Below are 16,187 nucleotides of genomic sequence, written 5' to 3' on the forward strand. Positions count from 1 at the left end.
TCTGGAATGAGTTCAGATGGCGCTGGAGTCGCCAAGTGGCGGGCTGGGGAGCGTGGGCGCTGGTACGGTCCTCACTCTTCTCGGGATGTTGACAGGGGGATGTCTTTCGAGTGTGGCTCTGTGGTTGTGATTCCTTCACTCACCCTTGGTTATACCGACATCTTCATCGAAGATGCTCGATCTGGGGGTAGTAACTCCAGCATTCCTGTAAGCTTTTTTCTCTGGTATATTTAGCAATATTTATACCTAGAAATTCGTGTAAGAATGGAATTTCACCGGGTGACACGGGGCCTCCCTCAGAAATAGATTTTTCCTTTGTCAAAATCCCTTTATTATTAAAAAAACTTTAACCAGACCACTGAGCTGACTATCAGCTCTCATAGGATTTGCCTGAAGGATTTGGATGAAATGACAGGTCTAGGCTAGAAGCCTAGCACTGGGACCAAATAGGTCACTCGGTAGTGATGAATGAATGAAAATGAAATTAACAGCTGCACAAAGGCATACGCTCTCATACTGGAACATACTTACACAAAAAATACATTTATACTTGTTTCCATACATACTCACACGATACTGGTAAAAGATAACTTGAGGTTTCATAACACCCAAGTACCTGTAGTGACACGATTCTCCTTGGAGGTTCACACACTCGAGCTTCCCCAGTCATGTACAGGATACCATGCTTAATCAGTGAGGCCTGTTAGACCTACCTGTGTAGAACTTAACCTCCGAAGGTGGACAAACATGGTCACCTCCTTGAACTGAGGAAGGCTGCTCACTTGCAATCCTACAGGATTTCTTGTGACAGTCTCCCATGCTCTTTCCTTCTTCCTAAATAAGTGAGATGAAGGTGAGGAAGAGAAAGGAAAATGTTGTGCTTCTTCTCCTTGCCTACAGCTCCTGTCTTAAACTCCTCTACAGGAGGAGATCTGGGTTCGATGCAAAGGGGCACCTCCGAAGGGAAAAATGACCACTACTAGAGGGTCAACAACACTGAGATCCGTATGGGTGCATTAAAGCATAAAAAGAGAATGATTGGAGCTGCAGGGAAAGGAATGGTAGGCTAATACTACAGTAAACCCCTCCCTGTACTCACGTTCTCACGATTCGCGGACTCACGTGTTTACGGATTTCTCTTTGGAACGTATCTACCCATTATTTGCGGAAAATTCGTCCATTCACGGTACTTTTCACTGAGGAACATTCACTAAATACTGTATTTTCATCTAATTTTCATGACTAAATGCACTTTCTGTGATAAAACTATCAAAATACTCAGGTAATGCTTGAGTTACGATAATTCACCTTATGATAATTCGATTTTGCAATGGGGTGAGCAATTAATACCGATACAACAATATTATTTATAAAATATTTTAAAATTTCGCGTGGACGCAGACAGCAGCGTAATCAGGCAGTGAGAGAGACCAAATCACAATAGACAACTTTTCCTCCATCTCTTACCCCGTCTTCTAGTTAAAAAAGTAAAAGAGAATGATAAAAGTATTGTTAGTAACGTTATCCTCTTGCGTAAATGCGTACAGCCATAAACAACTGACCAAGAAACTGTTGTTTTGCTTATAACCAAATCGGATACCAACAGCTGTTTACCTGGTATTTCAACCATCATACGGTAATAAATAATTACCGTACGTTATGGCACAAATGACGTTAAGTAGAATAGGACTGATATATTTTTATATTATACCCTTATTTGGTATGGATAAAAAATCGGCAAGGAAATATACTGCTAAATTTAAGCTGCAAGTTGTAGCTGAAGCTGAGAAAACAACGTTCAAGCTCCTACTGACTATACTGTAAATTATCGTGCATCGGCAACATGGACGAAACTCGATTACTGTAATTAAAATGGGAGCGAAAGTATTTTAATCAAAACTATTGGGCATGAAAGAACACATTACTGTTATCTTTACGCTGATAAACGATAAATACGTAAAGCTTGTATTATGATGAAATCAAGTGAAAATAGTGAACAGAATCTAGAATTTTTTTTACACAAAACAAACGCCCCCAAACGGCCATCTCCATCTACTAACGAAAATAATAGATAAATTCATTTCACAAGATGTATTTTAGTTATATTTCGACTTAAAAACACTTTGTATAACGAAAAATAACTTTGCCGCATATAAATAAAGTATCTAAAGATACATTTAAGCTAACTAGAAGCAAGAAAAGAGCTCTGAACTGAATTAAACACAGCGAAATACACGCTGCGTAAACATTTCCAAACCAAAGCGTTGATCGCTATGATCACAATTTATAATACAAAAGCAATATAAGAATATATACAATATTATTGGATACAGTGAATTAAAGCAAATCATTTTAATAGATCCATGGAAAACATGCATATTCGTTACGCTGAATGTTTGTATAAATTGATAATGTAGGCTAGGCTATGTTCGAGATATGTTTTGGTATTTCTTACGTTTTTTCCAACAATGGTTTTTTTTTTTTTTTTTTTTTGAACCTAACCCCATCGTAAGTAGGATAATACCTGTATGAGCATTTTTAGTTCGTTTTGTGTGTGTTTGAACTATCAAAATAGGCAGTTCTAAGTGTTTTATAAGGGTTCTAAGTATTCACGGTGTGTCTGTGTGGTACGCATCCCCCGTGAATACGGGGGGTTTACCGTACTTACCTTTCTCCTATGCCGAAACCTAAACAGCTGCAGACCCTACCTCTACAAAGAAGCAGAAAATGGTGGGAATCCACCTAAATGGAACACACAAAGGAGCAGGTACACTTGTTCATGCCCTTCACACCTCCATTATGCACATAATTTTGCAATGATAAAGTACAGCAAACTTTTAAAGCACTCAAAAAACAAATTCTGACTTAGCAGTCAGCAAGAGCAAAGAAAGAGGTGCTTAATGGTGGCTGAAGAAAAGCAGTTGGTGGCGGCAGGTGAGTGAGGGTATTTTTGTCACTCATCCTCCTTAACCACCAATTAACTACCATGTTTCCAAGTTTGAACAACCAATTTCAGCTTGTGCTGAGGACTACTCTTACATGAAAGGCTCTGGTTTGTATTTTCATAGGAACAAACTGACACTAAACTACTAACAAAGCTATAGCTGAGTAGAAATCTATGTATGGGACAGAATAAGAAATGCATCAAAAATATGTCCAAAATACAGGTTAAAATAGGTAATTGAACAATGAAGCACACAAGTAGTTGAAATAAAATAACCCCCTTTTCTTCAGACCTATAACACTGTCTGGAAGGCAGTTCTAAACTTTTCAAGTAAAAGGAATGATATATAGTAGAAGGCATAGATGTTGAACTTTACTAGGAGGATACAATTTACAATTTGACATATGAAGAATGGTGTGGACTGTACTAAAAATACCAGCTACTTGTTAAATTAGGGAACTAAAGAGGCTTAACATCTACGCAATTTGGTAACAATATTAAATAAAGAAGTTATACACGAAAATTCACTTTAGATAAGTTTATTTGAAAGAATTCAGACATTCAATTACACTCCTACCTGGTCTTCATCTTTGCCTTTTCCTTTGCCTCGTTTGCCCTTCTTCCCTTTCCCTCCGCCACCACCTTTGCCTTCTTCTGACACGTTCACCCTGGGACAGTGCTGTTTGATGTTTCCCAACACCTGTTTTGGGGTACATCTCTCTGCTTCCACAACTTTTTTGAAGTGTCTATCAGAAAGTGGATTTCCTTTCAAGTTGATATCTGTAGACAAAAACCAGGAAATACATCAAAACAATACAGACACAATTGTTTCTCCCATAAATGCAAACCTTGTGTAGTGTGGTTTTGGCCATGATCTTTAATAAACGGGCAAAAAGTTCTGAGTTGTCTTCTATGTATTCCTCACTACAGGGAGCCCTTTTGCTCCCTACATCAAAAATGCCATTACAGTAATGAATTACAGTATATATAGTATACTGAGCTGAAGCAAATGGAGAGAAAATACTTAGAAGACCTTAAGAGGTTACCATTCAAATGCAGTAAAACACAATACACTTACAATCGTACATTTTAAACGAAAAATTACATTTTCTTAATAAAATTGAAGTTTCATATATAAAGTATATACTTACCAAGTAATTACATAGCTAACGTTTATAACTTTTTTTTCAAGTTCACAGTAGCGCTTCTACTGTTTTGTGTGGGTGACGAGCACCACCCACTATTGGAGCGCATGGGAAACAACCGGCAGGTATACTGTAGTCATTTTGTTTGTACCCTTATGTCCATGAGAGGGGAGGAGGGTGGGCTCTGGCTCTGTAATTACTTGTTAAGTATGTATGAAACTTAATTTTATTATGAAAATGTCATTTTCATATAAGTAACTTACCAATTAATTACATAACTGAATCCCACACTGAATGGAGGTGGGATACATGGACACATTCTAATCCAAAACATGAAAACATTGTAATGACTTTGAAATAGAACATTTTGCCTGCACTGATACAATGCTTGTTGTTTCCTTACCTGGTAAGAGAGCTACTGCAGGTGGATACTGCCTCCGGTTGGTGCTCATCTTAATTTGTAGTGGCGTGGCAGTTAGCTGTGGGTCTCTTCTACTTAGGTGGGAGCTTTGCAGCAGAGGATAGGCCTGATGGCTAGCAAAGCATACAAATGTTCCCTTGCCCTGGATGCAGTACAAAATTTAAAAACAACCAGACAACATTGTCACCTATTTGAAAACACCACAACCCATCCACTAAGACTGGTACACTGTACCCGAAGTATCCCCAAAACTCAAAACCCTACACCAAGATGAATGGATAGTAAGAGAAAATGAGTGCTTCCTATGAAACCTCACCCAATACCATGCCAGCCACCAATAATGGACTCAAGGTACTGCAATATCAAAGTTTCTACCTCCTTCAAATTGTGAGATGCAAAAATGATATTTTAAGCATAAAATAAGGTTTGTTCATACTTACCTGGCAGATATATATAGCTGTGGTCTTCTCCAACCGACAGAATTTCAAAACTCGCGGCTGCAGTGGCCGGTCAGGTGGAGTACCCATTCCCGCCGCTGGGAGGCGGTATCGTGAACCATTCCCATTTCTATTCAGATTTTCATAGTGCCGTTGTCTCCTGAGGGGAGGAGGGTGGGCACTTTTAATGTCAGTTCCTGCCATAGGTTGGAACAAACCTATTTATCATTAAAATATCATTTGTTTTTGAAACTTACCTGTCAGATATATATAAATTTAATCGCTCTTTGGAGGTGGGCAGAGACAGTTTTTGATTGAGAAACAAACAATGTCTTATGATTACACATCTTGGTTCTTACCTTTAGCATAGCTGAGTCTGTGGATTACTGTCACCTGAGTTCGATGACTTTTACTGAGTTTCCAACGAGGTAGAGACTGATATGGTTGGTGTTCAGATGATCTGTCAACGGGACGTGACCACTATGTGGGACTGCCCTCAAGAAGGTGAAGCAAAGAGACAAAAATAACCACCTGACCTACCAAACATCGTGATAGGCTAAAAATCTTCCTGAAAGGGAAGACTGCCCCACAGTCTCACCCACAACCATAAAAACAACCTAAAAAAATTTTTAAAAACTATTCTAACCATACATTAAAGGATAGATGGGTATTGCCTTCTCCCAAGATCGCACTCCAGCCAAACGTGCTCTTCCCAATGAACAGCAAGACTCATACACTGTTCTTACGCCTTTAGTAATGAGAGGCGAACACAGAATGACTTCCTCCAATAGGTGGCATTATAATGCCTCAGAGCCTGGACCTTTTGAAAGGCTACTGACGTTGCATGTAACAGCCCAACTCTCAAGCGCTTTAACTTTCAAAAGTTCAAGTCACTCTCCTGACAACTTTTATGCGCTCCTGAATGGTGGACTACCCAAGAAAGCCGGGGATTTTTGACATGGGGACGCCAGGTCTTCGACCGTCACCATAACCTATCCGCAAGACCTCGACTCTTTCGCCTTTGTCCAAGTAGAACTTTAGAGCCCAACAGGGCATAGCAATTCCTGGTTCCTGACTCCAGAATACCCGCCAAACCTTCAATTCAAAGGACTTGGGCCAGGGGTGAGACGGGTTCTCATTCTTGGCAAGAAACGACGGTTGAAGAGAGCACACCCCCTGTCCTTTAAAACCAATTGACTTAGATATTGCATGAATCTCACTGATTCTCTTTGCAGCGAGAGCAACTAAAATAACGCTTCTTTGTTACGCCCCTCAAAGATTTTTGAAGGGGTTCAAAAAGGGCTTTGCATCAGGAACTTAAGAACTACGCCCAAATTCCAAGATAGAACCAAAAACTGATGCACCTTAGTCGTCCCGAACGACCTAATGAGGTCATGCAGGTCCGTATTGTTGGCTTATATCTATTCCTCTTCCCGAAAGACCGCCTGTTGGCCTTATATCCTTAATAGTAGAGACTGCCAGCTTCGGAACTTCCCTAAGAAAAAGAAGGAAGTCTGCAATCTGGCTCACAGTGGTCGCAGGAAGAGGAAATCTCTGCGTTTACACCACTGCCGAAATACGGCCCACTTCGACTGGTAAACCGCGATCGAAGATGTTCTCTGGCTCTCGCGACGCTCTTGCCACCTGCTTCGAAAACTCGCGCCGCCAGCATTTCATAGTCTGAACGCAGTCAGACCGAGCGGAGAGGTTTTGATGGTATCGCTCTGATGTCCTTGTTAATGAGTAGATCTGGACGAAGAGGCAACACCTTGGAAAGTCTACCAGAAGCGACATTACCTCCGGGAACCACTCCCTGTAAGGCCAATACGGAGCGATCAGAGTCATCCTTGTGTCTTGCGACGCACGCTAACTTCCTGACCACTTCTCCAGGATCTTGAAGGGAGGGAAAGCGAAAGGTCCAGACGACCAGTCCCAAAGAAGGGCCCTCCATTGATACTGCTCCTGGATCCAGGACAGGAGAGCAGTAGAGCGAAGCCTGTTGTTCTTTGATGTTGCAAACAGGTCTACTAAGGGCCGACCCTAAACCCCAGACTTTTGGCACACCTCCTGGTTCAAAGTCCACTCTGTCGGGAGCAGTTGATGACGACGACTTAGCAGGTCCGCTCACGCTCTGAACGCTTGCTACAAACCCGCCAGGATCAAATTTTCCTGGAACTCGCCCACAACAGGATCTCTTCGCAAGTACAACAGGAACGAGAATGAGTGCCTCCTCCTTTTTTAAGGTAAGCCAGAGCTGTGGTATTGTCCGCGTTTACCTGGACTGTGCGACCGACACTTGATCTTAGTCGAAGAATCGAAGGGCTAGAAGAATCGCCCCCTAATTTCCTTTTATTGATATGCCAGTCACCTGTTCTCTCCAGGTGCCTGACACTTCTCTCTTCCCAGTGTTGCTCCCCACCCTCGACATTGACGCCCGGAGAACAACACTAGGTCGGGGTTCGTAAGGCTGAGAGACACGCCTTCTGAAAGCTTCGAGGGATCCAACTGCACCACCTGAGATGCTCCTTCACTTTAAGGAAAGTTTGAGAGACAACTCTATTTTCCTTGTCTTCCCAGTTGTCTTGCAGGAAGAACTGAAGAGGCCTGAGATGTAGGAATCAGGAAAACAAACTTTTCCAGTGAGGAAATGGTCCCCAGCAGACTGATCCAAAAAGTAGCACCTAACATGTTTCTTTCCCTAGGAAGGCAAGACTTTTCCGAGTACAGCTGTTGACGCCCGGGACGGAAAAGCCCGAAAATGTCACTTCACTGAGTCCATCTAACTCCCAGATCTCACGATGGACTGAGTTGGGGTCAGGTGTGACTTTTCACAAGCCTGACCAGCAGGCCGAAGTTCTTTGGCCTCAGGTTCAAAGTTGCTTGAAGATCCTCCAGACACCTCCTCCCTTTGATGACGTTTCGAATCAGCCAGTCGTCCAAGTAGAGCGACACGCACGCTGCTGCAGATGCAGCCACCTTTGCTACATTCCTCATGATGACGGTGAAAATCAGGAGCTGTGGACAGGCCAAAGCAAAGAGCTCTGAATTGATACACCTTTTACTCAAGACGAACCTCAGGAACTTCCTTGACTGAGGATGTATCGGCACGGGAAGTACGCGCCCTGAAGGTCGAGGGATACCATCCAATCCCCTGGTCTTAAGGTTCTAGAACAGACTGGCCTCGCCTCCATCTTGAAAGTTTCTTTTCACGACGGCGGATTCAGGCTGCTGATCTCATCCAGCACAGGTCTCCAACTTCCCGACTGTTTCGATGACCAGGAACAGCCTGGTTGTCTTGGGGGAATTCAGGTCTAAGACCTGTTCTACTGCTCTCTTGACTCTGCAATGACATTTGCCGCAGCAGGTCGTACAGGATCTCTTTGTTTTTCTGGACCGCATTTACGGAGAGAGGTCCATGGGCGAAAGGCTTAAGGAGGGGGAGAAAGGAAAGTGATCTTGTATCCTTTCTAAAAACCGAAAGGACCAACTGTCTGCCCTCTCACTTTCCAGGCCTCGGAAAACGCGAAGAAGCCTGGGCACCCACCGGTATCTGGAGGAGAATCACATCACTTGCCCCTACCTCTAGCAAGGGCTTTTCCTCTCGAGAGGTTCTGGTCGAGAAGAAGGCTTAAGATGATCCGGCACGAAAGGGCTTGTTCATCTTGGGTGAATGCTGACGGGTTGACGTCGTCGAGGTCACGGGAACCGCAGGGCGCTTCTGGGATGACTGGAGCCAACAGGTCCTGTGTGGTCTTCTTCTGCAAGCTTGCAGCGATGTCCTTACCATCGAAGCCGGGAAAAGATGACTGGAAAGGGAGCAAACAACAGTTCTCCCTTTCTGTGCCAAGGAGACGGACTGGCAAAACAAAACTTGCAGAAGAGAGACCCCTCTTGAGCACTCCAGTCGCAAAGAGGCCAATTGGTGGAACTATCTCGGACCGCCTTGTCCATGCAAGACAAGATGCCTAAAAGGTCCTGACCCCAGAGATCGAGTCCTGACTTCGGGAGACTTCAGGTCCAAAGCTCCAAGGCACCAGTCAAGGAAGTTGAAAACTTCTATCGTCTTGAAAAGGCCCTTCAAAAGATGGTCCATCTCCGTAAGAGTCCAGGGAACCTTGGCCATTTGACAGATGAGACCTCCTACCAATCAACGAGGAGGCCAAGTCTCCCTTAGATGAGGAAGGGAAGACGTAAGCCAAGTCTTCTCCGGTCTCATACCACATTGCCGCTTTCCCCGAGAGTCTTGAAGGGGAAGGGCGCAACATTTCGACTTTCCTTGAGCTTTGTTGAGTCCATCCACAAATGGATCTTCTTGAAGGCCCGCTCTAGTGGAAAGCGATTTAGTCATCTTCAGAAATCCCGGGGCCTTCTCAGACTTAGTCAAGTCAGTTGAGAAGGAGGAGAGAGTACTGCCGGCAGAAACTTGTCGAAACAATTCCTTCAACAGCTTGACGAGAATCTGGTAGTCCGATCGACCCTGGGGACTGATCTTAATCTCATCTTCAGACTCGAGACCTGAGCTATCTCCAACATCGGGCGGGAAGAGCAGAGAGAAGTTGAGAGGAACACGCCGCAGGGACCTCTGCTTGGAAGAGGAACTCATCCAAAGCAGCAGGAGAACCAGGAACCACACGAGACGACAGTAACGGCAGGTGGAGCGCCTTGAAGGGAGTCAAAAACGTCCATCAAGGCCACGCCTGGCAGCATGACGAGCTTGAGAGCGCCCAATCGAGCGCCACGCCTGGCAGCATAACGAACGCCTGATCGTCCCCAGAGCGCCACGCCTGGCAGCATGACAAACGCCAGAGCCTGACGAAACGGCCATCAACAAAAAGGTGAACGACGCTAGAACGAAGGGGGGAGGACGCCCTGGGGTGACGCCACGATCCTCCCTCAACACTCCGGGACGAGAGTCTAGGTTCCTTCCACGCACGAGCAGGCGAAGCAGACGAAGGTGACGAACGAGCAGCAGAAGGAGAACGTTATCGATCTCTTCACTGGAAGTCTAACATCCTTCCGACGAGTTTGTCGACCTGGACTCTCTCTGCAATGAATGAGGAGAGTTGCCGCTGCATGGAGGCAATAAGGGTCCTGCGTTGGAACGCCTCTCTGGAGAATTACGGAACCTAGAGGTAGTCCTTTTGGGGACGCCCTAATCCTCTTCTCTTGAGGAGGGAGAGCTCTTACGCCAAACACGCATTCTTCTGGATGACGCCCTGTACTTCTTTAGCGGGGGAACGATCCACAAACTCTGGCGAGGAGCACAGAGTAGGAGAGAGAGACGGAAGCGTCCCTCCTCCCCTAAAGCTTCTTTAAGAGGGTGAGAGTCTATCTGACGGTTCCAACCCCTGCGTGGGGGGAGGACGTGGTCAGAAGACGGCGAAGCAGTCCTTTAGGACCCGAACATGAGTTCGCGCCTGGGCAGCCTGGGAAACGTCTTCTCAGGACCTGCCGAAGGGACGCCAGACTGGTGGGGCCCCCGTCACCCTCCTTCGGCTTTCGACATGCTCTCTCCTGAGTCCTGGGAGTCCAGCAGAGGTCCAGGCCTAGAGGCATGATGGCTCGGGTCTGACGCCCTCCACTGCACTGGGGCACTAGTCACTTCACAACACTTTTCTTGGAGAGCTGACACCTTAGATTCTAATGCACGAATCGATTCCATCATAGCGGGCAAGCATATTAGTCTCCACTGGCACGATCTCAGGGGCTGAGACAAAACCACAGGGTTAGGGTTCTAAAGGTACAGGGAGTTAGGGGCCTCATCAACACTTCCGCAAAGAGAAGCACTCCTGGAGGAAGACCTCCTCAGCTTCATCACGCCCAACTTCCTCACATTTATCATACGCTCCATTCATTTTCAGACAAAGAAGCACATTCATCACACCTATCATTCAACATGCATATATGCTTCCTACAGTTAGAACATACAGTGTGAGGGTCAACCTTCAGCTTTGGCAACCTCACCTACATTCAGACATCACACACAGACGGTAACTCAGCAGAGCTAGACCCAGACATAATGATAATCTAAAGCAAAACCAAAGAAAAGTCAAAAGCGTATGCCAGATCTACCGATCCAAAGTCAAAATACCAAAAGACAATCAGATACTCAAGAAAAAGCAAATCTTATGACGGAGGTGCAGACAACAGTTGTTGACAACACCGGCGTTGGCAGAGAAAATCTGAATAGAAAATGGGAATGGTTCCTGATACCGCCTCCCAGCAAAGGGAATGGGTACTAACCACCTGACCGGCCACTGCGTGTGTCGCGAATTTGAAATTCTGGACAGACCTTCGGAGAATACAGCTATATATATATCTGACAGGTAAGTTTCATGAACAAAATGAAGTTTAAATAAAACTTACCTTGTAACACCTACCTGAACACCTGAATTCGCCCTTAATCCCACTAGCCTGAACAATTCTCAATTACCAATCCACTATTGGGAATTTTAACAGCCAGCATTACCAACGCTGCAGGCAAAATCTTGTCACTTGAGCTACCATAACAAATGGTTGGCAACGCTTGAAACAGGTGCAGAGGCCAACACTCCCACTTTCAAATTGCTTTATTCAAGGTCAAAATTGATGTGGGGAGGGATGGTTATTATGAAAACTTCATGTTGCAATACACCCTGAACACCTGAATTTGCCAGATTAACATTTAGAGGAGGAGGATCAATTTATTGCAATTCATCCTGAACAACCTGAAGAGAGATGGTTAACACAAATCTGCTCAGCATGGAATATCCATTTAGTCAACACTCACCATATCAATCAATGCTTCAATGAAGAGACATGTTGGAGAGTACTTTGATCGACCTCGGGTCAGTACTCTTGGTCCGTTGGCCTCCCATGCATCAATCAGAACCTCTCGTTGGGAGAATGAGGCAGAGTGCAGAGTCGCTGCTCTGGGAGAGAACCATCTAAGCTGGGCGGCCCCTTTTTTACAACCACAGAGATGGCAGCTTACCGATCTGCTCTGCATAGGATATCTATTTAGTTATAAACTCACCTTAACAATCAATGCTTTTGGTGACGAGACATGCTGGAGAGAACTTTGATTGCCCGTCAGATCCGTACTGTCTCGGTCCGTCAACCTCCCACATGGTTCTTCAGAACCTCTCATGTATGGAGGAGTATGGCGAACCTCGCATGTGGCTATTCATAGCCTGTCATGTATGGAGGGAAATGAAGTAGTGTGCCGAGCTGCTGATCCTCCAGATAAGGCCCGACAATCGACAAACAAAGAACTATCTCAGCGTCGACAAAATAGCCTAGCCTACTAGAGCACCCCCTTGGACTCTAATAGAGAAACTATCAAAGACTAAGATACTTAAAATGTACTAAACCTAAGTTCATGTGATTATACTATCACTGTTGCCTAAGAATTCTAAAGACTAAAACGAATTCCTCTATCTAGTTAACCTAAGAATCTCCTCATTAAGTGAATACCACCTCAGCTAAATGAATGCACCCTAGACAATAGCCTTCGCCGCTACATGTGGACTAAGAGAATAACCCTCCGAACCTCCGCACTAAGCGAATACCACCTCAGTTAAATGAACGTACCCTAGATAGTAGACTTCGCCACTACATGCCATGAGGCAAATCGAACGTCTCTTAAGTAAAGAAAGTAAACACTGAGACGGACTTCCAAGTAGCTGCCTCCAGAATAGACAGCACTGAATAATTCCTTGGAAAGGAAAATGAATTGGACATACTCCGAATACTGTGCGGTCAGGGAAATACAGAGCTTAAGAAGACAAAGAACAACCCTGAGAAGCCTGGGAAATCACCTCCCTCCGAAAGTAACTAATCGCATTCTTTGACAGTGGACGGGAAGGATTCCGTGGAGAGATAAGAAATGTATGCGGAAGCGGATGGAGTTTCCCAACCTTTGATAAATAGACCTTAATGCTTGCACCAGACATAAAGATATCTCCGCTGGATCGCTGGTAACGAACACTTGCAGATAAAGAACTTTAAACGAACGGGGCAGAGTTTTAACCTCTGACTCTGCCTTCGCCACAAATTCTGGAAGACAGACAAATACATATTTCTCGCATAGGAACCCAACCTAGAAACTGCCTGAAGCTTGCCCAACCCTTTAGCTGAAGCTAAAGCCACAAGAAAAAGCAACTTCTTAGTCAGTGTCTTAACATTATAGCTTCAATGGTTCAAAGGCAGGGGAACGCATGAGAAATATTGAAGTACTTCTGACAAGTCCCCCGGAGGGGCCCGCGTTGGCAAGAAAGGACATTCAATCTTAAAAGAACGTAATAAATCATTGATTATCTTACTACTAGAGATTTTAGGGAGATGGAAACTAATTGTACCGCTAATCACTGAGCGGTAGTCAGCAATAGTCCAATACGAAAGGCCCTTGACTTTCCGAAGGAATAAAAGAAAATCAGCTATTTTGGCTATGGAAGGTCTAGAGATAGAATGACCTTCCTTCGACACTAAAATTCTATACCTTGTCCAGTTGAACTGGATAAGGCTTACAGGGATGACTTTCCCAAGCTAAAAAGAAAACTATCTAGACACAGCTTTAGGAGTCCGGACTGTCTAGCGTCTCTACAGTCGCCCTGCAACGAAACAGCACGCAGGGTTTGGATAATAATGGTGAGAATGCGGTCGTCTGAGAAGAACTTTCGCATGGGTATGAACATTGGAACTTCTGTAGGGAGCTATTAGAGTCATAGACTTCTTAACACTCTCCCGCAATTTCCTTATTACCTGATGAATGAGACTGGATGGGGGAAAGGCATACATCTGCATGTGATTTCAATTTGTAATGTCACATCGGTGCCTATCAACATGGGGACCACCACTGGTGAGAAATAAACCGGAAGACGATGGTATAATCACATTGCCAATAAGTCCACAGCTGCTGGCCACTTCTGGAGAACCTGACACATTACTTCCAGAGCCAAAGTCCACTCTTCCCCCCAATACCTGATGGGAGCGACTTAGCAAATCGGCCAGTACGTTGAGACTCCCCGATATAAATTAGGGAAGAAGAGACACTTCTTGTTCTTCGCACCCTCTCAGGACTCTCTGTGCTATAGTATTGAGTTCTTTTCAGCCTGTTCCCCACTTGAGTTTTTCAGATACGACACGGCAATCACACTGTCCCTAAACATGGCCACTACTCTGTTGCGCACTAGGACTGAAAACAACTGAGGGCTTCCTTTACAGCCTTGATTTCCCAGAGATTTATTGACTCCCCCACCGAGGCCCGAGGCCTGGGTTTCCTCCAAGGTTGTTTCCCAACCTTGATCTGAGGCATCTGTTTACAGATGAACATCGGGAAGAGGGGAGTCGACAGACCTTCCCGGTGTCAGATGTACTTCTGACCACCACAGACGATCCACCAGGCAAGAATCGCTCCCGACTATAACTGCGTTCTCGTTGCAGAAGTCCCAGCGATTCCTGAGACATACCTGAAGAGAGCGCATCTAGAGACGAGACCCTGGAATTAAAAGAGAGAGAGAGACATTCTTCCTTAGAGGCTTCTCCAAGCTGGTACCGGCTGTTCCCTGCTGGACAGGAACCCTTCTACCTGCTGAAGAACCGACTGGATCCTCTCCAGGGTTGTGAAAACCCTCAAAGGAAGAAAGAGGATTCTCCTATCTAAATAGGTTAAAAATTCCATAAGAATTCCCTCACTCTTACTAGCTCCTCTAGAGAGGAGGCAAGGATCAACCAATCGTCTAGATACCTCAACACTCTGTACCCTCGACGATGCATAATTGCCGACACTGGAGACATGCGTTAGAAGCAACCATGTTTGTCATACTGGCTACATCATCATCCTTGAACAAAGAATTAGCTAAGGCTAATGGTGTTCTAAGCAATCCCTCTTAAGAACGTCCAGATACTGAGGGGGAAGATGACCAAGATAGAAATTTTGACTTTCCTGCTCCAAATGTCGCACACGAAGCCAAAGACATAAATTTATTAAGCTGCAAACAGCCACGGATCCAAAGGGACATAGCCGTCACTCTTTAGAACCCCATTACAGTAAACCTGACAGCATCCAGAGAGAGAGTACGCAAGAGCCTCAGTCTGATTATGCAACACATCCTCCAAGCACCTGCTTCCCTAAGAGAAGTCCCTACGAGCTGAGACGACGCTGGAGACCTAGACAGGATTGCCTCAACTGATCCGTTGAATGGCAACCTGAAACCTGCCGAAGGGTTACCTCGAGCTGCGTAAATCATCCTAGGCGGAGAAAGAAGAGAAGAGTCCTGTCTATTAGAAGCCACTACCGGGGCAAAATGAACGTCTGCCTCCTCCAAAGCCTGTCTGACCCAATCGCACTAAACCAGCCAACAAAAAGAAGAGGCAGGAGCTGGCTTAGTGTTATAAAAAGCTAAAAAAAAAAAAAAAAAAACTGAATTGACTAAATTGGGAGGTCTGGAGCTCTTGCTTGAGGTTAAGAAGAAGTAACATAATCAAGCATGCATCCTTAATTGTTACTGCTGGCAAGAGGACATTCTAATTTCGCCAGAATCTCCTGCACCTCCAGATAAGAATCCTGTTCCGCAATGTCCAAACGGTTTAAGACCGACAAAGGAGGAGGCACTGAACGAAGCCCGGACAGCGATGAAGAGTCCGCAAGTGGACCACCCTGACCAAAATGCTGCGCACCCACACCTAATCGGGTACCCGGAGCTGAATCAGCACAGTTGAACCCGCTGGGAAGAAGAGAAGGCTGAACCAAGAAAAACCCGGAGCCGATTCCCCATTATTACCAAGGGGAAGACGAGTGAGAGTAGCCAAACCCACATTGCTAAACCCTGGGGGAGGATGCGCAAACGAAACCGCTTGCAGAGGGACGGAAGTTGAAGAAAGAGGGAGAATGAAAGAGGTAGAAGCTACCCTCGGAGTTACCGCTGCAGAAAATGCAGGCAATGAAAGCCACGAACCGCTTGAAGAAGGTACTACAAGCCCTGCCAAAACCGCAGAGTGCAAACCCGAACTGGAAGCGACAGGCAAACCCTGTGAAATAACTGATACTACTGGAACAGCTGCTTGAAGCGGAAGCAAGGGGTTGCGTGTACCCAAAGGGATGGAACATGAGACGCCTGCGGCCAAATTCTGCCGAAACTGCGTTTTCACCTGTCCAGAAGCTCTTCCTACCGGAGAAGGCTGCACTGAGGAAGGAAAGGCGGGAGGCAGAGGAATAGCAGACACATAAAAAAAGTTACTTGAGAGGAGGAAAGCCAAAG

General features: G+C 45.2%; 1 protein-coding gene across 1 annotated transcript in view; it reads right to left on the reverse strand.

Moving 5' to 3' along the window:
- LOC136840276 (leucine-rich repeat-containing protein 47-like) overlaps nucleotides 1–16,187 on the reverse strand; it is a 138,972-nt gene that overhangs the window by 88,564 nt on the left and 34,221 nt on the right. The window contains exon 2 of the mRNA XM_067106951.1: nucleotides 3,522–3,724. Within this exon, the coding sequence (XP_066963052.1) occupies nucleotides 3,522–3,724 (203 nt within the window). The remainder of the gene's footprint in view (nucleotides 1–3,521; nucleotides 3,725–16,187) is intronic.

This window comes from Macrobrachium rosenbergii, chromosome 7, assembly GCF_040412425.1.
Source record: "Macrobrachium rosenbergii isolate ZJJX-2024 chromosome 7, ASM4041242v1, whole genome shotgun sequence".
In the NCBI taxonomy this organism is placed as follows: Eukaryota; Metazoa; Arthropoda; class Malacostraca; order Decapoda; family Palaemonidae; genus Macrobrachium; species Macrobrachium rosenbergii.